General features: G+C 47.8%; 1 protein-coding gene across 1 annotated transcript in view; it reads right to left on the reverse strand.

Annotated features, from left to right (window-relative positions):
- The window catches only part of SLC12A3 (solute carrier family 12 member 3), a 43,130-nt gene that overhangs the window by 12,254 nt on the left and 7,227 nt on the right, over positions 1 to 23,649 (reverse strand). Inside the window, exons 5-21 of the mRNA XM_044987873.1 lie at positions 22,166 to 22,305; positions 21,123 to 21,233; positions 20,212 to 20,323; positions 17,905 to 18,035; positions 16,093 to 16,177; positions 15,142 to 15,296; positions 13,534 to 13,641; positions 12,442 to 12,565; positions 10,840 to 10,941; positions 9,994 to 10,149; positions 9,514 to 9,613; positions 8,916 to 9,027; positions 5,961 to 6,101; positions 5,232 to 5,338; positions 2,977 to 3,059; positions 1,791 to 1,868; positions 1,207 to 1,308 (exon numbers count right to left, since the gene is read on the reverse strand). Of these exons, the coding sequence (XP_044843808.1) occupies positions 1,207 to 1,308; positions 1,791 to 1,868; positions 2,977 to 3,059; positions 5,232 to 5,338; positions 5,961 to 6,101; positions 8,916 to 9,027; positions 9,514 to 9,613; positions 9,994 to 10,149; positions 10,840 to 10,941; positions 12,442 to 12,565; positions 13,534 to 13,641; positions 15,142 to 15,296; positions 16,093 to 16,177; positions 17,905 to 18,035; positions 20,212 to 20,323; positions 21,123 to 21,233; positions 22,166 to 22,305 (1,947 nt within the window). The remainder of the gene's footprint in view (positions 1 to 1,206; positions 1,309 to 1,790; positions 1,869 to 2,976; positions 3,060 to 5,231; positions 5,339 to 5,960; positions 6,102 to 8,915; positions 9,028 to 9,513; positions 9,614 to 9,993; positions 10,150 to 10,839; positions 10,942 to 12,441; positions 12,566 to 13,533; positions 13,642 to 15,141; positions 15,297 to 16,092; positions 16,178 to 17,904; positions 18,036 to 20,211; positions 20,324 to 21,122; positions 21,234 to 22,165; positions 22,306 to 23,649) is intronic.

Here is a 23,649-nt window from a genome sequence, read left to right on the forward strand (position 1 = left end):
GAAAAACATCCAAAAATATTTATAATAAACAATACCAGAATACCAATTATATTTAACAGTGCGATTAAAACTGCAATTAATCGCAACTATATTTTTTTAATCTAGTTAATTTGCTTTGCATTAATTGCATGCATTAACTGCGATTAATGGACAGCCCTAATAATATAGTAATTCACCTCAGCTTCACTCCACAGCTGATCCTCAGACCTTCCTCCCCTCAGAGTTTCCTCTGTTCTGTTGCACCTCGCTCCTCTCCCTTCTCTTGTCTTTCCGTTTAGCTGATTCAATCTGCCTAACACTCTCGGGGGTAGGAAATCATGAAACAAATACTCCATTTGCCATCACCACATTGATTGCTCTGCTTGTAGATTGTATTCCTTTCCACTACCCCAGGTCTGTCTTGCCTATTTAGATTGCAACCCTACTGCTCTATGTCTGTACCGTGCCTTGCGCCACGGAACCCCAATCTCGGTTGGTCCCTAGGTGCTCCCGTAACAAACATGATTAACAGAAGCAAGTCTCCGGAGCCAGCGCTGCTGCTGACTGCTGCGAAGGAAACGTGAGACTGGAACGGGGTTAGGAGGTTTGCGGCTCACCTTTCTGCCCAAAACTATTATATTAAAAGCCTCCTGCTGTGCTAACATCAGCCCTGGTGGAAAGGGCAGTGCAGGAGAGATTTTGCTAAGAGAGTATGAGTGAGATTTGCAAAAAGAGTCTAAGAGAGTTGGGCACCCAAATCCCATTGGTTTCAACGAGAGTTGGGCACCTACCTCTCTTAGCCTGAGATTCTCAAAGGTGGCTATGTCCTCAGTAGGTCACGCTGGCCTGGTAGGGCAAGGTTATGGTGGAACTTAACAGCACTGTACAGGAGCAGCACAGTGATCTGGGGGTAGCTGACAACTGCTGGGCAGACACCGCTGAGAAGGGCTTCACCCTGCGGAAAGCTGGAAATGAATGGGTAGGAACTGCCCTTACGAGAACTAGACCCTGACACTGCTGAGGAATGACTGACGGGTGATTGCACGGGGGTGAGCAGAGCTGAAGAGGTCACTGCCCTGCAGTGGCTTGAGACCCAGCTGCAGTGGGGAAAAACTTCCGAGATTGGTCTCGTTCATGAGCTGAATGGAGGGGGGAGTGGACACAAAGAGATAAAAACGTCCCAAATCTGTGTGCAGGGTGGGTGTATTTATTAAGGTCAAAGGTCACCTCCATCATCAAAGAGCCAGTAGATGTCGATAGTCTTCTTGCCCTGTTCAGTCTGGAAGATGGTGCTTGCTTGCTGTTCCGCGGTAAGGGCATCGGGATCCACTAGCAAGGGGAAAAGAACCCACAGCGTGAGAGACAGGTCCTGGAATTTGACATGTGCTGTTCTTCCAACTCTCTGCAGCAGGTGGCAGGCCCTTCCTATTTAGAGCCATAAACTTCCCTGCAGGCTACAGCAAAATGCTCTCTACGCTAGCCCACATCCTGTAAATGTTTGATCCAGAGCAAAGCTTAGTAGCTGAAACCTATTTTTGTATTTGGTTGGACCAAAACCCTTGATCCAAACATCCTCAAGCCCTGCTGACCCAATGCTGCAGCTGGAGCCTTTACTTACAACGGAACAAACCCAGCTCCGGACCCCACCAAACTTAAGGGAAGTTCAGATCTGGACTTTGCAGCCAGGGTCCCTGTGTAACTAGTAGCCAGAAATCATTCAGCTAGTTGGCCCTGACATGGTAGAACATGGTTATTTTTCACTGCAGGTTGGAGCATTTCATATTACAAAGATGAATGTGGTTAGAACTAACATGTGCCTGTCACAGTGGGTAGCACACCATTTGCTCCATTCTCTTTACGGTCTTCTGCTGGGTCAAACACCAGGTTAACTGCAAAAGAGATGAGAAGAATAAAGGCAATGGAGATGTGAAAGACAAAACAATGGAAGTTTCTTTTCACTTAGAAAACAATTATGGTCTAAATCCAATTAAAATGAAAGTAGGTTCAATGTTCATTATAACTTTAAAAACATCCTGAACAGAAAGGTTAAAGCTAGTTTAGAAAATGTTTGCATTTAATAGATGCAGCGTTAAATTTTGCTGCATGCGTGCTAGTTTAGGGGGGGAATTTCTGCACCGAGAGCCAGCACAAAGAATAGGCACCACTTAAGCCCTACATTGAAGACTTAAATGGTCCATAGACTCATGCCAGCCTTTTGCACGACAGTGAACCTCATCCTTAGCCAAGCTGCAGGCTGGTCTCAGATGCTGGAGCCCCATAAAGCAAGCTCTGAATTTTGCAATCTCACCCAGAAATTTGTGGTGAGGTGGGGTGACTGCGTTGTTCAAGGGTGTGTCTAGAGTCCTGCAGGCTGTGGGTTTGTCTTGCCCAACCTCACACTGAAAGGCCACCTCCAGTTCACACAGCAGCAAAATGGGTACCTGATCCATTGGGACAGGGGTGTTAAAGGCCGTCAGACGTGATGCTGGCAGTACCACTCCCTTGCGTGCCATTGGCCATGAAACTGACATGCCTTCACCATGTCGGCCCAATGAGCCGCTGGCTAGGGGGCACTTTGAAATGACCCAGAAATGTGTTATGCACTTCATTTCCCCACTGAGATGCTGGGTAGCAGCCTCTCGGGTGGAACAGAGCACAGAAATGCCATGAAATGATTTAGGACTGGAAGTGAAGACTAGCACATTCAGTTGCAGTAACTGGAAGAATGTGGGGAGTCAGAAGGATTCTGGCCACGTACAAAGTTCTCTGTTAAAGTCCTTTCTGTTGCAGGGGGAAATATTTGACACCTTGTTTAAGGATTAAAAATAGAGGTACGTTACTGATCTGCAAAGGGCAAGTGGGTTTGACTTATTGTGTTCATCCATTTAACTGATGTGCCAGTGTGCACTCACTGCTGCTTGAGGCTTGGGATCTAACAGTCTCACCCCAGCCGCAGCTGGTGCAGTGCCTGCAGGCGTGGCCGCCATAGACACTTACTGTGAGCCTGCATCATTCTGGAAACATTCAGCCCTTCCTTCATTCTCATTAAGCATATCCCATACTTGAAGTCAAACGCATCACTGGAATGAGAGAGAGAGTGCGTACTTAGCACTGACATCCTTTGCATTCCATGGGACCACAGGGACAGGCTCAGAGGGGCTCCCTTTAGCTCAGTACGCTGGCCATCTGACATTGGTCGCTGGTGGAGACAAGACACCCAACGAACCTGACCTCTGAGCCCTTCCAGGGAGGAATGCCCTTAAAAGCTAACCAAAGGGCACTGGTGTGATCATTGTAACTGAGGTTACTGCGGAGCAAATCCTGCCCCCGGCACACATCCTAGGTGGCCAGGCTACACCCTAAGGAGTCTCAGAGAGAGGCCAGAGAAATGAAGCCTTCCTGCTCCAGCACAGCACGGTGTAAGAGCTACTGACTTCAGTCTCAGGGCTGCGGTGGAGGCGGTTCAGTGATCACCCAGTGCTTAAGGTGAATGCAACAGCTCTGCTTTATTTTGTGTCCAGTTCCAACTGGCTGCAGGACCGTCCCTAGCTATTCTGGGGCCCAACGCAGCTCTGCAGCGGGGTGGGGTGGGGGGAACTGGTGTGGGGCCCCAGGCCTCTGCAGGGGAGGGCTTGGGGGGCAGGAGGACCACTCACCAGTGGCGCAGCTGGGCCCGGTGAATGCAGGCCTGGCCCTGCTGCACTCCTCAGGGGAGTGGGGGTAGGGCTGGGGCGGAGCAGGGGCGGGGGCCCTGGGCAAGAGCCGGAGCAGGGGCTGGAGCAGCACGTAGCTGCACAGGGCACCAGGAAATTTGGCATCCCAAATTTTCTGGTTCCCTACACAGCTGCGTACTTTGCATATAGGTAGGGACGGCCCTGACTGGCTGTGCCTAATAAGAGCTTCCCAGTGCCCCACCCAGACTCTGTCTGGGAAGCTCAGCCCTTAAAGGCACAGTCCCCAGTACCACAGTGGTTGTGTTTCCCTTCCACACTGGAAGTGGTGGGGGGGAAGTGTGGCCTGTGGATCTTCACAGATCATAATGAGCTTCCAGAAACCACTGCTCCATGGCACCCTTGACGCAACGGAATTGTCATTTTTCTGCTGCATCCAGGGTCCTCTCCACCTATGGAGCGGGTGGGCAGGATTGGTCAGAGCACAGAGCGGGTCAGATGCTCTTTCCCCACACACCTGGACATGCTACTGATGCAAACACTTGTCAGCCCTTAACTGGAGCAAAGCCAAAGCGAATGCATCACTGGGATTGCCTTTGTCTATCAGATGCGGTCAAGGCAGCCGGAGAGATGGAGTCAGTGTATGGATGCAGTAATGGGCAGAGCAATCGAGAGATCTGAGGTGCAGCTAAACTGTGATGGTTGGAATCCACGTAATTTAACACATGCTAATAAAAACAATCACGGTAATAATGCTTTGCCCCTCTAAAGGAAGTCACAACTCAGGGTCAGGACAGGTTCTTAGCCCCCTTTACAGAAGGAGAAGCTGGGGCACAGAGAGACTGAATGACTTCCCAGAGGTCACACAGGAAGCCAGGAATATAAACCAGACCTCCATCCCGACCTCCTGACTCCCAAGTCCCTTGCTTTAGCCTCAAGCCCCTCCTTCCCCTCTGCAGTGAGAGACTGGTATAGGGTGACCAGATGTCCCGATTTTATAGGGACAGTCCTGATTTTGGGGTCTTTTCCTTATATCGGCTCCTATTACCCCCACCCCCATCCCGATTTTTCACATTTGCTGTCTGGTCACCCTAGACTGGTAGTAGCCGTGAACACCCACCAATGCACATCTTGCTGACCAGTGGCTGCAACAGCCTTGTTAAGTTTCCAGAGGCTAAACTCTGGAATTTCACTCCTTATTTCACTAGGAGGGTGGTGAAGCACTGGAATGGGTTCCCTAGGGAGGTGGTGGAATCTCCATCCTTAGAGGTTTTTAAGGTCAGGCTTGACAAAGCCCTGGCTGGGATGATTTAGTTGGGGTTGGTCCTGCTTTGAGCAGGGGGTGGGACTAGATGACCTCCTGAGGTCTCTTCAAACCCTGAGATTCTATGATTCTATGAAACTGGGAGCCAGTGGAAGCTGCCGGTTCAGACTTTGCAGTGTATTCACGAAGATGGATAGCCATGAGAGTGGGCTAGTTATACACCACCTTATTCCTTCCTGAGCGTCCCCCAGTTCACCCAGAACTCTCTACTGTTTAGTTTGGCGCAAACTAAGCAAGCAACGCTACCATCAACTTACTGCAGGATTCCAGTGTACTCCTCCACCATCCTAGGGTGAGCTGTCTGCCACTTCTTCTTGTACCCGATCACCAGGATATTGGGTTTCATCTTCCCAAGACCGGAAGCCTTGGTTAATAGATAGTTTTTCAGTGTTAATAGGACTATAGATACATCCCCGCCACACATGCATTTATTTCATCTGAAGGTATCATCACACGCCCAGAAGTCCAATAACCCATGAGCTGCTCGATGGTGCCCTCTAGGGCCAGTTCTGAGCAAGGAGTAGTGTGTAAATGGCATCATGCCAGGAGCAGTCCCAGGAGGCACTGCGTCTCAGAGACACCCCTCTGAATCTTAACTCCTCCTCCTTGCTCCAGGGGGGATGGGGATCATATGCCAGTGGAACAGGTCAATAGCAAATTATCACATTGGCCAGTGAGTAGGAGGGTTGGAGCCAAGGGTCCACTCATTCCCTGCCCACCTGCTCCAGCGATGGAGTGAAGGGTGGTGGCAAGCCCATGAAGAGGTACCAGGGGAGTTTTCACTCCCTCTTACTCCCTTGGACAGGCATGTACTCCAAGTCATAATCCATCCCTTAGCAAATCACGCTGGCCCCAACAATACTGACCTCGTCTCAGTGGAAAGGTTGAAGGCCCCTTGTAAGAAACATTAAAGAATTCCTTAATGCAAGATTTACAGCAAGGGACTGCAGTTCCTTCATGATTCAATATCCAGTTTAGGGCTTTACCTGCATAAGGGTTTTGACTCCACTTCTCAAGTCATCAGCTACCACGTCCGTATAGAAAGCTTTGATCTTTCTCTTGGTCAGCCACTTTGTATGGCCGTTGGAGGTGAGCCTGGATTCTGACATCTTCTGCTTGCATGGTCCCTGTTATTGCGTGGGAGGAAAGGACACAACAGTAACATTAAGGCTCAGCGTGTTTGCGACATGCAAACCATTTTTAGCTGGTGCTTTTAAGTTTATCCCCATAAAGTAATATGCTTTACTTTGGACCAAGCTGCTCTATTTTCTGCAGTCTCCTGAATTATATATGAGGTCCAGACCCTGGAAATGTAGGATGACATAAGAACAGCCAACTAGATCAGACCGATGATCCATCTTGCCCAGTATCCTGTCTTCCGACAGTGGCTGGTGCCAGATGCTTCAGAGGAAATGAAAATAATAAGGCAATTTATCGAGTGATCCATACCCTGCCACCCAGGCCCAGCTTCTGGCAGTCACAGGTCTAGGGACACCCAGATCATGGGCTTGCATCCCTGCCCATCTTGGCTAATAGCTATTGATGAACCTATCCTCCATGATCATATCTAGTTCTTTTTTTTAACCCAGTTATACTTTTGGCCTGCACAACATCCCCTGGCATTGAGTTCCACAGGGTGACTGTGCGTTGTATGAAGAAACACTTCCTTGTGTTTGTTTTAAACCTGCTGCTTATTAATTTCACTGGGTGATCTCTGGTTCTTATGTTAAGTGGTTCTTGTTTACTTTCTCCACACCAGTCATGATTTTATAGACCTCTGCCATATCCCCCTTAGTCGCCTCGTTCCCAAGCTGAACAGTCTTTTTAATCTCTCCTCACATGGAAGCTGTTCCATCCCCTTAGTCATTTTTGTTGCCCTTCGCTGTACTTTTTCCATGCCACCATTATGCAAAAGTTCCCTTAATCCTCATCACACTGCAGAGTGATTTGGAATACATGTTCTCCACGCCACACACACTTTACATTAATATTGGCTCCACAGGGCTCACTGCGTCTGTGTCTAAAATAAAGTTAAAAATAATTGTAAGCCAATGACAATCTTATAGGGCCAATCCTGAAGTCCTGACTCAGGTCCTGATTCTGTCTCCCACTGAAATCTCTGGCAAAACTTCTGTGAATTTTAAATGATACCAGAATCCAGTCCTGCCTCTGCCAAAATCGCACTGATACCAATGAAGTTTTACGTGGCACGGGACCTGGTAAAATCTGTGAAAGGCCCTCATGATATGGCCTGGAATGCAGGTTTCATTGGTTGCTTTTAAAGAAGGACTTCTATATGCACAGATCCATATTCATGTACCCATCCAGCTTTGAAAATCCCAGCCTCAGTGGTTTGCCCAAGGTCACACACAGCCAGAAATTGACAATAGAGCCTCATCTTGGTGCCTTTACTGCAAGATTATCTTGTACTGATTATGCTCCCATTGATCAGGCTCTGTGTGAGCAACTGTCAGTCTGCTACACCTGAGGCAAAAATGAATACATCTACATCAGCCATTTGATCTGGAAGAAATGAAGTCATTGGGACAGACTGTTATCCTCTGATCAATGTCCCCTTTCAAAAGCAATGCCTGATCTTCACATTGGCAATTCATCTGCAGCAGGAGGCCATTAGCCCATGACAACGTTGTAGCCTGTCACCAATATTGCTTAATTAGCCTGTGATCTTTCCAACAGAAATGGCTTTACTTTTTTTGGTCATTTAACAGTGCCTAGAAATATATTTTTAAATCACAGGTACATGAGAAAGAATCTGGCTTGTCTATCTACCTCCAAGTCTTCTATATGATCCATCACCACAGTGAACAAGGTGGAAGGACGCCAACATCCCAGTCAAACACTTCATCAAGGACCCAGCCAAAGAACCCTGTGGCTTTTCATTCCCATAGAAAATATGGTCGATTTTTAGCTGCCTCCCACAACACATGACAGATGCACCTGCTTTTGGAGACTGAAACACAATCCTATCTGAGACTGCAGAAATGGACTTCAAACTACAGAACACCTCCTCAGTCAGCATCCCAAACCATCGTATCCTGGTGAGATCTCTGCCATCTACTCCGCATCACCTGAACCAATCCATTGGTTCACTAACCTAGACTTGGATATCCAGCAGTGCTGGTTTTAAGCCAGATGAAAGAAGAAGACCACAGTATGTAAGTGACTTCCAGATATCTTCATGATGAGATTCCTAGTGGTCTTCATGGAGTTTCTCTCCCTAGTTAAAGGAGGCTTTGCCTGGAGAATATTTTTGGTTTTTTGTCATCAGGCTGGTATGCTCTGGGTCTTTATCTTGGCCTCAGGGTGCCCCGACTCTGGATTACTCTAATTTCCTTAGGAAGCTTGTGCCAGAAGCAAACCCCTCAGCCAAGAACGCTTTATCTCCAGCTCTCATGCACCATGTTGAGGGCTTTGCAAGCTGCATTGTGACAGAGGGGTATGACAGCGTAGGTGCTGGTTCACTCAGCAGTGGTAGACTACTAACCTGCAAAGTTCTGCTATGTGCTAACTCCTCAAAAGTCAGGGCACCAAATCCTGAAATCCTCACTCCAGCAAAACTCAAATTGAACCAACTCCTTGGTCGTTAATGAGGTTTGAACCCAGGACCTTCAGAGCTGAAAACGTACGTCTCCACCACATGATCTAAGCTCCTTAGCTGGAGACAATATCAGCCTCATGACCCTCTTAGGTGACCTTGCCACCAGAGGGAAACAAAGACCCGCCGTTTGCATGGGGTACATAAGGACTGGGAGAGTCAGCCCCATGCATTTATTTTTCAGGGCCCTTCCAGGGAGTATATCCCACAGCTTGCTCCTTTGGTATTGGCAGTGAACAGATGCCCAGATTAGGGTTGGCGTAGATACCTGCATCCTACCCCACCTTGTGCTCTTACGGAGAGCAGCTGAACCGAGAATACTTACTATCAACACATTCCCGCAAATCATCAAGCTGAGGTTTTTGGTGAACGTGCCCACAAAATCCACCAGGGCTGGGCGGAAGTTGGGAGGGCCTGTTAACACCAGGCACTGGGGTCTGGAGAGGAGGAAGAAAAGATGGCTGGTGACTTACAGAAAAGAAGTCACTGCTGAGATCTTCTGGTAGGAATTTGATCACTACGCCCCTGTACTGCTAATGGCACCCACCCAATCTAAGCAGTATCTTTTGGGTGCTTGGGTCCTTCACTACCAAACTATCAGATCCTCCAGGAAGTACACAACTGGGCTGGAGATCTCAGGCTTCCTTGCAAGGACTTCCTGGGTCTAGCTGGGTGGAAAAAACCATGAAAACTCTCCTTCTCTGACATTCTTCCAGCCCTGGCTGCAACCCAGAGGTGCAGAGAGGAGCAGAAATTTAAACAAATTTACTCAAGCTCAGTTGAGTCTCCTTTGGGGTTCAGTTGGCTGGTTATGCCTTTGAGGGGAACATGGGGGACTGATTCAAATACACGGGCCCCTTCTGTGTTTGGGGATGAGGGTAATGTTCCCTTGCCATCATCCTCCACACAGCACTGTTACTTGCCTGTAGTTCTTAATGTGCTCGTTGACTTCGTTGAGTCCCACGGAATAGTTCAGGGCCAAGTTGTACGAACCTGCCTGCACAGACGAGCCCCAGTTCACTTCTGGAGAGGAACAAGCATTCGGAACGTATTAGACCGTTTACAAACAGAAATAGGAGCGATGCTGGCAACGCACTGGGCACAGGCACGTGCTGCTTTGTTATTGTAGGGTTGCTCCAGAGAGCCTGGCTGTGCACACGATGGTTTGTTTAGTTGGCGGGTTTGGGTTCAGTTACTACTGCAGGCTTGGCTGCATCACAGAAATCTCTCTCCCAGCTGATTGCCTTGCGGGCAGACCTTGCAGGGCACGTTGGCAGGAGAGAGTGTGGCGGAATCTTGCACTGATGCTGCCCTGCTCCGAGACCAATAACTTCAGATCCCTCAGCCTGGCATTTTCACCAGCGCCACTGTCTGCTTAAGAACGAGGAGCCCCCGTTACTCACCAGGCTTTTTGTAGAGCACGTATCCCAGTAAGAAGACAATGATGCCAATGGCTATCAGGGCTGCCCACCAGGTCAACAGAAACATGATCACGACAGAGATGATGGCACCGAAGAGCGCAGCCCACTTGCTGTAATACCTAAAGGATGGTCTCCATCCTGCGTGGACATGACACAAAAATACGTTCATCACTCACGCAGCCAAATTCTTCCCTCACACCTGGGGGAGGGGTCCTTCAGCCTCTGAGGAGAGAGAGTAGAACAGAGGCACCCTATCGATCTTAGGTATTTGTCTGGCCTCCATCACCACCGCCCCTGAGCACCTCACAACCTTTAATGGGTTTATCCTCACCATACCCCGGGAGGCAAGGCAGTTATGCCCACTGTACAGATGAGGCACATCGAGGCTAAGTGACTGGCCCAAGGTCACGTGGAAAGTATGTGGCAGAGTAGGGAAGTGACCCCACATCTCCCAAGTCCTAGGCTGGTGCCTATATCAGTGGCTCATGCTTTCTTTGTAACCCTGAGAGACAAAGGCAGGGGTGGAGAAAGAACCTGACATCCCTCAGAGTAGGAGCAGACACCGGTACCCAACCACCCCCACCCAGAGATGCTCTGATTTTGGAATTGAAGATACTCCCCATCTCCTAATCACTATGGATCCTCCAAGCATATCGCCTTGTTCAGCTCAAAGAGCTTCTTACTTATGAAACCACTGGGCGAGGTCTCACACCTTACCCTGCTGGAGAGAGTGACCCTCCAGCCTTGTAAAGCTCAGAGACCCCTGACACTACCTCCCAGCCAACGAGACGGGTGTAGCTACCGAGCACCAGCGTAACGATCACTCACCCGGCGAGTTGGTGATGGAGGCGTGGAAACAGCTGAAATTGATGAGTGCGTACGAGCACAGGAAGAAGTTGGAGATGATTGGGGCGATAGTGTTCAATTCAGCTACAGGGACGGGAAAGAGAGGGAGGGCTCATTAGTGCATTTGCTACACCCCGGCCAACTTCAGCCTCTGAGAATGGGAGAGAGGTGAAAATCAAGAAGAAACCAAAAGCCCTGGCTGATTGTTCCAGCTATAGGGTGACCAGATCACAACACTAAAATATCAGGACACATTGGGGTGCTGACAGCCCTGCCCACAGTCCAACTCCCAGGCTTCGCCCCCACTCTGCCCCAGGACCTGCTCCCTCCCTGCTCGGCCCCCCCACCGTGCCCTTCCTCATCTCCCTGCCCCCTGCTGACTTGCTGCATCCCTCCTCAGTCCCCCACCCGTTGCTCGCCTACTCACCCCCCCCTGCCCACCCACCCGCCACTCACCCCTATGGCATCGACTTCCCCTCTGCCGGGTGGGTGCTCGCCCACTCCCTGCCTCTTCCCACCCAAGCATCCACCTTTACTTTGCCCCCATTCCACCTCCTTCCCCAAGGCCTGCCCCGCCCTGCCTCTTCTCCACCTCCTCCCCTGAGTGTGCCGCATCCCCGCTCTTCCCTCTCCCTCCTAGAAAGCGCTAAGCGCCGCCAAACAGCTGGTAGGCAGCGGGAAGCGCTGCGGAGCGGGGGAGGGAGAAGGAGGTGAGGAGGGGGGAGCTTGGCTGCAATTTTTCCCCATGGGTGCTCCAACCCTGGAGCACCACAGAGTTGGAGCCTCCCTCCCGCTCGCCTCCTTACCTGAATATCGGGACAAATGGCGTCCCAATCATACATTGATCAGAACGCGGGACAAAGGGTTAAATATCGGGACATCTGGTCACCCTATCCAGCTCTCATAGAGATTTCCAAGATGTCTATCAACATGATATCAAAGAGCTATTGGATATGGGTTCTATGTCCTGCTCTCTCTTTCCCTGTGTGTGTTATGGAAGGACTCTCCCCCTAATATTAGAATGCACCTGGGGAAGGATTAGCCCCTTCCATCAAGATCAAACGCCAGTTAAAAAAGCAGCAGTGGCTTAGTGGTTTAGTGCCCTGCTGAGCTCTGTGGGAGGGAATGATGCTCAGCACCAATTTGGCTGTTCAGGTTTCAGTGCAACTGGAGAAGTAGCCGTCGGAATCTTCTTGCTGAGCGAACGACAGAACTCACTTAGATTTGATTTATTTCTTACCTTCCTGGAACAAACTCTGGGCCCGATCTCCCCTGTCCTGGGCGTAAATATGGAGTAACTCTGCTCCAGACTAGCCAAGTGTGTAAGTGAGGGCAGAATTAGTCTCTCACAATCTACCTGGCGCTCATCCTTTGGAATAATATAATTTTCTCTTCTGGCCTCCTGCGTGTAGGAAACCTGCAGCCATTTTTCATACCACGGTGGAAGAAGTTAACAAAGGCAGGAATTTGGTTTGACAAAGAAACAGCCACCTGGCACCACACTGATCATTAATCAGCCTGTAGAAAAAAAGGAGAGAAAACTACCTCCTGGAGCTGGCAGCCTATTAAATCCGAGGCACTTACCGATAAGAACGAACCCCACTGCTATGATGTAAGTCAGCATGTAACCCCTGATCGGCTCCTCGTTCTTCCCATAGCCCTTCCCAAAGAAGCCGATCAGAGGGTAGAGCTGGTCCTTGCACAGGCACTGTGGAGGGAAAGAGATGTCATCTAGACTTGACAGGCACTGCGGGCTAGTGGTTAGAGCTGAGAGCGAGGGTCGACGGACGCATGATTCAGTTCCAAGCACTTTCACCGGCTCAGCGTAGAGCCTGGTTCTTGAGTGGACTTACTCCAGATTTACAACAGTGTGAGAACAGAATTTGGCTGATATATTTTTAGAACCAGTTTGCCCGTTCCTACTATCAGGTCCCCTTCACTTTGGAAAGGCTAAGTGTAATAACTCTGACTTGCATCGCAGGATCAGTGGTAGCAATCCTACCTGATGGGGTATCGCCACCTCGGATGGCACTATGGAAAGGTCAGGGGATGTTGCCTTAATTATCTTAATTCATAAAACGAACAAAAGCAATGGGCCATATTCTGCCTCCTTGATACTCTTGCAAGCCCACTGAAAGGTAAGAAGCTGCATGGGAGTGACAGGACAGAATCTGTCCCATTAGGATTAGCCATGTAGAGCAAAGCCAAGGGGCCAGCATGAAAAAGTAGAAATGTGCATATCCCCCAGCTTGTGGGCTGCACTGCATGATGGGATCAGGTGGAACAAAGCTCCAGGCAAAAACCCCAGAAGCATCAAGAGTATCAGACTAAAGAATCTGTCCAGAAAGCTGGTAATTCCCAGTGATTAGGGTGACCAGATGTCCTGTTTTTGTAGGGACAGTCCTGTTTTGGGGGACTTTTCCTTATATAGGTGCTATTGCCCCCCACCCCCGTCCCGTTTTTTCACGGTTGCTATCTGGTCACCCTACCAGTGATGCATTGTGAGGCCCAACCACGGTGGTTATTCAGCTTGTTATAGAACTCACAGTGCCTACGCGTGGTGGACACTCAGCCTGTAATTATGACTCTGAAATGCCGTGGACTTGTGTTTACTGTATACATGAAAGACAACACTGCAGATGTTTTCGTGGTCCCCTGAGCATGCCACCATCTCACCTGGAAGACTTTGGGTGCTGAGACCAGGCAGGCCAAAGCAGAAGAGAGGGTGGCCCCGAAGATTCCAGCCGTGATCAGGGGGGCAAATCCAGATACCATGCTCATACTCTACAGAAAAAACAGGAGGAGACAGGCGAGGGTGATGCTGGAGTGATCTTACAGCCTGGGCTCCTCCCCCTGGAAGCTTCAGACTCTGACAGCCACCACAAGGAGCTCCTCAGAGCACAGCTTATTACAGCCAAAAACACCCTACGCCAAAAGAACCTTATTAAGATTGCAAAGTCAAGCACTCAGAAGGTAGGAAGTGCCAGTACTCAGGCTGCCTGTGCAACCTTAACTCAGCCCTCTAGTGCGTATTCATTATAATACAGTCGTTAATTACATGGTCACATGCTATTTTTCCGCCACAGGGCCCCACCTCATTCATGTCACAGGATGCTCTGGGAATGAATCAGGGTGGCATGGATAAAGAGCCCGTTACCTGTAAGACTCTTTCCTCATTTGTTGCAAGTTACTTTTTTAAAAGAGAGAAAGCAGCAATTCAGGCAACTGTCCTATCACCCTCAGTGGCTACTGGCTGCATTCATAGAATCATAGAATCTCAGGTTTGAAAGGGACCTCAGGAGGTCATCTAGTCCAACCCCCTGCTCAAAGCAGGACCAAACCCAACTAAATCATCCCAGCCTGGGCTTTGTCAAGCCTGACCTTAAAAACCTCTAAGGAAGGAGATTCCACCACCTCCCTAGGTAACCCATTCCAGTTCTTCACCACCCTCCGAGTGAAAAAGTTTTTCTTAATTTCCAACCTAAACCTCCCCCAATGCAACTTGAGACCATTACTCCTTGTTCTGTCATCAGGTACCACTGACAACAATCTAGATCCATCCTCTTTGGAACCCCCTTTCAGGTAGTTGAAAGCAGCTATCAAATCCCCCCTCTCTCTTCTCTTCTGCAGACTAAATAATCCCAGTTCTCTCAGCCTCTCCTCATAAGTCATGTGCTCCAGCCCCCTAATCATTTTTGTTGCCCTCCGCTGGACTCTTTCCAATTTGTCCACATCCTTCTTGTAGTGTGGGGCCCAAAACTGGATACAGTACTCCAGATGAGGCCTCACCAATGCCGAATAGAGGGGAATGATCACATCCCTTGATCTGCTGGCAATGCCCCTACTTATACAGCCCAAAAAGCCATTAGCCTTCTTGGCAACAAGGGCACACTGTTGACTCATATCCAGCTTCTCGTCCACTGTAACCCCTAGGTCCTTTTCTGCAGAACTGCTGCCCAGCCATTTGGTCCCTAGTTTGTAGCAGTGCATGGGATTCTTCCGTCCTAAGTGCAGGACTCTGCACTTGTCCTTGTTGAACCGCATCATATTTCTTTTGGCCCAATCCTCTAATTTGTCTAGGTCCCTCTGTATCCTATCCCTTCCCTCCAGCATATCTACCACTCCTCCCAGTTTAGTGTCATCTGCAAACTTGCTGAGGGTGCAGTCCATGCCACCCTCTAGATCATTCATGGATATCTTATGGTTTCCCGCACCCAGGCCAAAGTGACCAACCCAGTTTGAGCCTTCTAAGCTGTGCTGCTGAGAGCACCAGAGTGAGAGTACCTGGTAATAATTGCTGAGTCCATAGTGACAGCTCTGCTTCTGAGCACACTCCGTGAAGTTCCAGCCATAGTCACAAGCAAGTCCTTCACAGCCCGGAGAGCCAACGGGAATGGAGTCATTCAGGCTCCCAGAGGCATCACGGACCACACAAGCACCTAGGAGGGAACAGCTCCCATTCACTTCCCATCTGTCTTTTCCAATACAATGCATGATGCCCAGATGTGCTTTAATAAAGGCCCCCATGTAATTGTAACCCACTATGGAGTGTGTCTTACAGGTGCCTGACCCACAGAGGAGATAAGTCTGTCACAGTCCCCATCTAGAGAGCTTTAGCTCAAGCTGTAGTCGCTTATGCTTTCCCCACTGAACCAGCGACCTCCAGTCTCCACTGTGCCAAGCAAGATGGTGGCTATCACAGACTGCTCATTCATTTTGCCCAGTGTCCCAAGTTTCTGGCTGCTCCTGGAATTAGCTTGTTTTGTTTTTAAAGTAACTTTCAGCTGTATCAGACATGTCCACGCTGCACAGGCATCCACCCAGCACTAACTAAAGTTCCCAAGGTCCTGTACCGTAGATAGTACATATTGGGCCTGGTGTCAAACCTGGGCTGAATTCTTTGGAGACACTTGCAGTGTTGCCAACCTCAAGAGGTCAAAATTCCTGAGTCAGATCTCAAAAAATCATGAGATTTTTAAAAAAAATCAAACTATAATTTTATTAGTCTGTTTTTTGACTGCTTAAATCCCCTCTACTCTGCACCCCTGCTGGTACCCAGAATCAGAATGGATATCTGAGCCAGACTGAATCAAAGTGCTCTGTGTCTCAGGATTCCTGATAACTGAGAATTTCCCCGTCCCTAATGAACATGAAAGCATTTAATTAACCAAGGACATTTCATCATATGTCACTTCCTCACCACCTCCATTGATTAAGACTATGCATGTTACTTACCAATTGTAGCAGAAATAGCCAGATAGGATATTGTAGTCCAGAATATAGCCATCAGAGTGCCTTTGGGAATGGCTACAGCTGGATCCTAAGCAAGGGAACCACAGAGTTACACAGCAGCATTCTATAGGCACCACAAAATTACCTTTCATTTTTGTAGCTATAAAGAAGAGAAAACACTCCGAGATACTCAAAAACCGAGGACATCTTTTAACCTGATACTTGCACTGTCCAGAGTCTGGATTTCTTAACCTGCTGGGCACTCTGCAAAGCTCACTTTTGGTGCTAGATGTTTGGAGGTGAACTGGGATTGATGGGCTGGTGTGTTGGAAATCTCAGAGTGTGTCCCACTGAATGTTGTTTTAATCTACTTAAAGTGACAGTGACAGAGGATAGCGTATGCACTGGCCTCATCTGGGAAGAACTATCACAACTAGCGAGTGACTCTGATCAACAGAGGAACTGGACGGCCCAATGTGTCAGTGGTACAGGAGGAACTAAGGTTTAAAGTAAGGTAAAACCTCAGGGACAAGATAGGAGCTATAAAATCAACTAAACAGCTGCCAGGCTGGACAAACCTCATAAGGATCCAAGGTGCCAGAAATGGCCCTAAATTTGAACTTTATAAACATGTCATTACAAGGGAGGGTGTGGTCCCTGGTGAATAAGGAAGACTAAGTTGGGAGTTGGGCTGTGCAGAAGCCAGTTTGTGTCTATAGTTTGTTGCTCTTGTCTTTAATAAGCACCTCCTCTTTAAGAAGGGCTGGGATTCCATGTATCATGCAACCCAAACCCTTGGATCCAAACACCTTCAGAACTCCGGAGTGTTTGGCGTGCCCAGTCCAAATCCGCACGTTGGGCCCATCTATAACTGATTCGATTTGGATGCTTATAGACAAACTATCTGACATTTCTTTGGGATGCAAAACAAGCTGGGACTCTCCTAAGCCCAAGCTCTTGGGAGAGATTTCCAATCATTTCTAATCTGCAACTAGCTCAACACTTCTGCAAGAATGGTCTTCCTCACATGATTTTGGCACTCATGCCCCAGGCAGGAAGGGCAGAGTCCTGTGGAATGAAGAAACAAAGCTTACCAAACTTTCTCTAACCTCAAACATAGTTCAGTTTATTGCTTGGACAACTGATTTATCCAAATCAGATCAACCGTCCCTGTGCAATAAATGTAGGTAGCCCAGTATTAATTCAATTCTATTCTGTTCTATGCAGAGTCTTGTAGTGCATCCACCATTCTGCAATCTAATGCCTCAATCCTGCAAGAACCTTTGGGCATCGGACCCCTGAGCTAATGTAACTGAGCGTCTACATGGGTGATAGGTGCCACCCATACAGAGCAGGATCAAGACCTAAGAACCTATTGAGTAGAGTTAGTTGGAAATGCAGTAAAACATATATAGCCATGAACATTTCTTGGAATTCTGTGTTAAAATTTTAAAAACGTCAACCAGTTCCATCGCCGCTCAAAAACCGAATAAAACATTTGTGATTTTTTTAAAATTATTTTTACTCTTCTTTCAAAATTTGGATAAAAATGTTTTGAAAATACAAATATTTTGGCCAGCTCTAAAACAGAGATAGACCAAAAACTTATCCAAGTAAAGCGGGACCTGGATCCAAACCAGGCCTGCTCTTGGATTTACAAAATCAAAAGCCAATCAAGGAAGTTTTGCCGACTCTGGAGTTTGCCGTTTCTGACACACAGAGCTTGATTAACACAACTTCATTCCTGCCTATAGCACACAACCTGTGCCGCTTGCCCTTGTGATGCTGTATTGGCCAGGAGTGGTAAAAACCTACCTTCAAATCACCTGAAATGTTGGCTCCAGCCAAGATGCCAGTCGCTGATGGAAAGAAAATGGAAAACAAACCAAAGAAGGTGCCATCTGGTCCGCGCCAATTTGGCACAAAGTTCTGAGCAAAAATATCAGCTGGAGGAGAAAAATATTTTTCTATCAATTCCAATCTACTGGATCATTTTAATCACGTTTCTTTCATTTTAAAGGCAATGGATGAAACAGTAGCTGCAGTGTTTCAAACCACTATTGAGAGGCGACCTTGCAGCGTTCTATTGTTATTTATACGGCACCCTAAAACGTGCTAGGTGCTTTCTTGTCATAAAGTTAGATCAGCGTTTACAGTCTAAGACTCTGATTTTGCAAGCAGATCAGTGGGTTTGCCTACACGTGTCCAGTTTTTGAAAGGTATTTAAAAGCAAGGCCTAAGTGATTTAGAGGATTACATTCCATTTTCAAAAGTGCCTAAAGACCGTTACAAATTTGGGCCTGGGTTCCTGCTCAGGTGTATGGATCTGCCCATGCCAATCGGATTGTGAAATCAAGGTCTACACAGACGACACAAAGTCTAAGGAGGGCTAGGAAAGGAAGCGTCATGAGCTAACTTCTTGTTTGCTATTTTTACCCCTCAATCTGTTATAGGGTCGGGCCTTAATGTGGACAGGGCGGAATCCAAATTAAAGATGCTTCTAGGTCTAAAAAATTGTGCAGCCACTGCCTGTCTGGAGCTTTTGCTCCAGGGGATTAGAATGATTCCAGCAGGAATGGAGTAACTCACTAAATGGAAGAGAAGCATTTCATCGCAGCCTTAATTATCACGACGGTTACATTCATTGATCCATCGAGCTCTCTCAGTGACAAGCCCTTTCCCTGGCAATAAATGGGTCTTCTGTGTGACAGCAACAAATAGCCACGTTCGGCCGATTCATTTTGATCCTTCTTATGTCAAAGAGCAAATGGTAATTAAGACAAACGCCAGCATATTTTATCCCCGGGAGTGAAATCAATGGGATCTGTGGATGCTGAGCACCTATGAAAATGAGGCAGTCTAGGGTCCCAGTGGTCTCCCACTCTTCACTCAGAATGAGGGTCCGAAGTGGTTTGCACAGTCCCGGGCTGAAACACGTACTGGGCTGGGTCCCCTGCCACACGGGCCTGGTCCATCTCAGACACACTGCAAGAGCATTCACCTCTCTGCCCCTGGATGTAGATCCTTAGGGGCCTCCAGCATCTTGCAAACGTTCAGCAGAACAATCAGGAAAGTGCCATTGTCTCCCTGGAAGCCTTATTCTGCCCCAGGCCCCGGAATCCTCTGGGCGGCCCTGCACACCGCTCTTACTCCAAACAAGCAGGCCAGAGCGGGCGCTTAACACGAGAGGCTGTTTTCCTTGCAGGCACGTAACAGAGCGGAACGGGATACATTTCTGTTACATGCTGCCCTACTATCCACTAACCGCCAGGACGTTGAGAACGAAGTGACCATATGGAAATGTTCAGTTCAGCACTGTACTAGAGCATTCATCTACATTTGTAAATAAACCATAATCATGCTAGTACAGTAGAACAAAGCCCTGGCTGGGATGATTTAGTTGGTGTTGGTCCTGCTTTGAGCAGGGGGTTGGACTAGATGACCTCCTGAGATCTCTTCCAGCCCCAATCTTCTATGATTCTATAATCCAAAAGCCACATAATCCACACAAAACTAACCAGGCCCTCTCCACTGAGATGGAACAGCGGAGATTATGGTGAGATCTCCGAGCACCAAGACGTCCTCGTTTTGTGACATGTACTGGAGAACATTTACTCGCACATTATCATAATTAAGAGTCCTGTGGAACAGAAAACTCTGGTGCAACCTTAACTGTGATCTTGTTCCTGTTCCACCATAATCCTTAGAACTAAACTCCAGCTGACACAGTAAACTGACTGAAAATACATTCTAGCCAGTTTATATGCTTATCTGCCCCCCACCACCTTAGTACCCAAATGCCTCACAATCTTTTAATGTCTTTGTCCTCGCAACCCCCCATTGTACAGGTGGGGATTGAGGCACAGAGACAAGTTGCATGAGATCACACAGGAAGTCTGATGCCGAGCAAGAATTTGAACCTGAGCCTTCCCAGTCCCAGGCTGCTTCCCTAACCACTGAACCATCCTTCCTCTTCCATTAGGGGATGCGTTTGTCTTCCTTTTTCACTGTTTGTTTGCTTACCTGCAATCCTCAGTCATTCACGCCGGCTCTCCCAGCCATCCATGAGAATTAGTAAGAGTTCCCCCCAAACTCCTGCCTCTCACCACCGCTGGAACCTACCTCGGTAACTGAAGAAACCTTTTGCCTGCTTCTCCTCGGAGGCTGGAATCACCGTCCCCACTACGTAATTTAAGAAGGAAATCATGATGACTATGAAGAACAGCACCTGTGCCTGAGAGAACCAAAAGAATCCAGCTGAACAATCTGCTGGCTGAGTACCTGCTGCAAACGCTGTACAAGGGGGTGGAGTGAAGAGTACAGGCAGGCAACTGTGAAGCTGCAAACAGGCCCCTCTGGAGCAACATTCTGCCCTTGTGACTAGTAGGTCAGGGTAAGTAGCCTGTGCATTCCTCCCAAGCTGCAATGCTGCTTATACCCTGATGCTAGTTGGTGAAAAGGAGCAACCCAACCTCTTCCCCGTACCACGCTTCCCGCCCCTCCTAAACTTGGGGACAGATGGATCTCAACCAACCTAACAGGCTGAGCTAAGCATCAGTTCTGGCTAGACCTGTAATACAAGATGCAGCATGAACCTTGAGTCTGTGTTTGTCTGTTCCTTGGCCAGCAGACTTTTGTGGCTAGTCAAAGGAGGCAAACAGCAGCATCTGAACAAATGAACCAGACAAAGGACAGCACTGAGGCAAACGCGGTGATAAGACTCAAGAGAGATTTGGATATTCGTATGAATGAGAACAGATTCCACACTTTCAACAGTCAGAAGAAAGTTATATCTGGGCTGACAATGCTTATGCTGCAGGGCAAAAACCAGTCATCAGGAAGGGTCAGGAAGAATTTTCCTGGTGGTAAGAACCTTGCAGTTAGGTGCATTATTGGAGGAAGGGTTTGGCTCCACTATTCCCTGAAGCAACTGGCATTGGCTGCTGTTGGAGGCAGGATACTGGGCTAGCTGGACCATGGATGTGTTGTGCTATGGAAATTCCTAGGTTCATCCTAACAATTGAGACCGTTACCTTTGCTTCCCATTCCATTCCGGCCAAGGAAATCCCAAGTAGCACCGTCACCGTGATGACCCCGATGATGCGGATGTCATTTGTGGGGTCTACAATGGGCGAGTTATGTTCCTGGGAAAGGAAGCCCAAGTCAGCAGTCTGCAGTTCAGGAAGCTGATGGCAGAGTTGACCCTAACCATACAGACAGCATCCGATTCCTTCACTTCCCTCTGTCTTTATGTACTTTTAAATTCCTCTTCTTATTAAAAACCAATAGAGAACAAAGGGGCCTATAAACCCATCATTCTTTTGCACCAACATTCAACCAGCTAAGTCATTTCAGTTGGCGGTTACCTTAAATCTGGTCTGCCAGGCATTTTTCTAGACTTTTATTTTACATTAAAACATTATGGCCGTACTATTGACTGAGTTCTTCAATGCCGGGGCTGTGTCTTACCAAAGCTCCACGGGGCACTGCGGGAATGGATGGGTCTATGTAATTTGGGGTGTGTTTAAGGTATGGATCTGTAAAGTTATTTATACTTCCTAACTAAACAGCTTTAAAATGATCTTTAAAACAAATTAATAATTAAAAGAAACAATTTCCAGTTTCAAACCAGGCAGGAGCAGGCTGTATGGAACAAGCCTGAACTGGCAAACATGTGGAGTGGAAACGCGACTAGGTCAGTGTCATCTCTAACGAGCATGATTTCCATGGTTATTGATTGCTGTTGATTATTCATTGTTGGTTATTGATTTGAGTATTGATAACTAATCAGTGGCTATAAGTGATTAATTACCAATCACGGGTCAACTATTGATTATTAATTTGCTTGTAATTAATGCACTCGCAATGGCATGTAAAGAGCAAAAAGTTTAATGACAGACAAGTTGAGGGGAAAGAGGAAGAACAAATACAGATTTTTTTGTACAACTAGATTCACTGTTGGCAGCATGGCAGAAGTTGGCCTTTAAGAAGGACTTAAATGTTGACATGGGACAAGTCCTTGCGGATGAGATCGGGGGGCAGGGAGAGGCACCATGAAACAACTCTGATTCCTTACCTGGAGCAGATCGCGCACAGTTTCCGCAAATCCCACCGTGTGCATGGCCACCGCCACGGCATTCGCAAAGGCAAATATGAGACCGATGGAACCACCCAGCTCTGGACCAAGGCTTCTTGAGATAAGGAAATACGTCCCACCTAACACATGCCAGAAACACTCCATTGTTTAAATACTTCACATGCAGGATCAACATTGCAGTACCTGAGGTGATCACAGCTATTCAGGAACCAAATCATGCCCTTAATGATTTTTTGTCCTCCTCACAAACTAATGACAAGTAGGACACTATGACCTGTGTTGCAGATGCCTACCTACATACATGCACTGTATGTATGGTGAGTGACAATGGCACAGGGAGATAGGAGAAAAGGCTCAACATTTTACAAGGCCATTTATCAGGATCTGAACATCAAAGTTCAGGCAAGTCTGGATCTGGGGTTTTGGGTCAGACCCATCTCTAATTAAAAAAGCATTAATTGTGTGCTCCTAAATCAGGGGGTAACCATGTTAGTCTGTATCCACAAAAACAACAAGGAGTCCGGTAGCACCCTAAAGACTAACAGATTTATTTGGGCATAAGATTTCGTGGGTAAAAAACCCATTTCTTCAGATGCCACTGGAGAAGTGGGGGTTTTTTACCCACGAAAGCTTATACCCAAATAAATCTGTTAGTCTTTAAGGTGCCACCAGACTCCTGGTTGTTTTTGTGCTCCTAAAGAATCCCTGCCTAGGAGAAGGAAGAGTTTGAAGGGAGAGTTAGAACTAGACAAGAGCAAACCCTGGAGAAATTGGCATGAGGGAACTAGGTGTTGATAAGACAAAAACAGACTGAACCTTTATTTAACACGTCAGAGATTTCATATTTCAGTTTCACCCTGGACTGCCCCCCTTGGCCAGAGACTCCACTACAAGTCATGTGAATGTCCTTGCCGAGCTGCTCTCTCTCCTGCCAGAGTGGGCCCGGAAGCAGAAGAGATGGAGGAGGTTGCTTGAGGAGATGGCAGCCCAGAGATTTAAGCCTTAAAGATTCCAAGTGATGGAGAATCCACCACATCTCTTGGTGAGCTGCTCTAACGGTTAGTCACCATCGCTGTTGAAAAGTGGCATCTTATTTCCAGTTTGAGCTACAGGGGAGATATCTTCTCCCCTGTAAGTACTTATAAGCCATGATTAAATCACCTTCTCACCTCCTCTTTGATAAGCTAATTAGATTGAGCTCCTTAAGACTCTCACTACAAGGCATGTTTTGCAGCCCACAAATGAATTCTTGAAGCTCTTCTCTGAACCCTCTCCAGTTTTTTAACATCTTTTTGAAAGTATGGACACCAAAACCGGACACCGTATTCCAGCAGTGGTCTCCTCTCTGATGCATGCAGAGGTAATATCTACTCCCTGATCCTGCTCAATACTCCCCTATTAATAGATCCAGGTATTTTGCCCACCGTCCTACTGGAAGCTCGTGATCTTTTGGTAAGCAGAGC

The sequence above is a fragment of the Mauremys mutica genome, chromosome 14 (genome assembly GCF_020497125.1).
Source record: "Mauremys mutica isolate MM-2020 ecotype Southern chromosome 14, ASM2049712v1, whole genome shotgun sequence".
Taxonomy (NCBI): Eukaryota; Metazoa; Chordata; order Testudines; family Geoemydidae; genus Mauremys; species Mauremys mutica.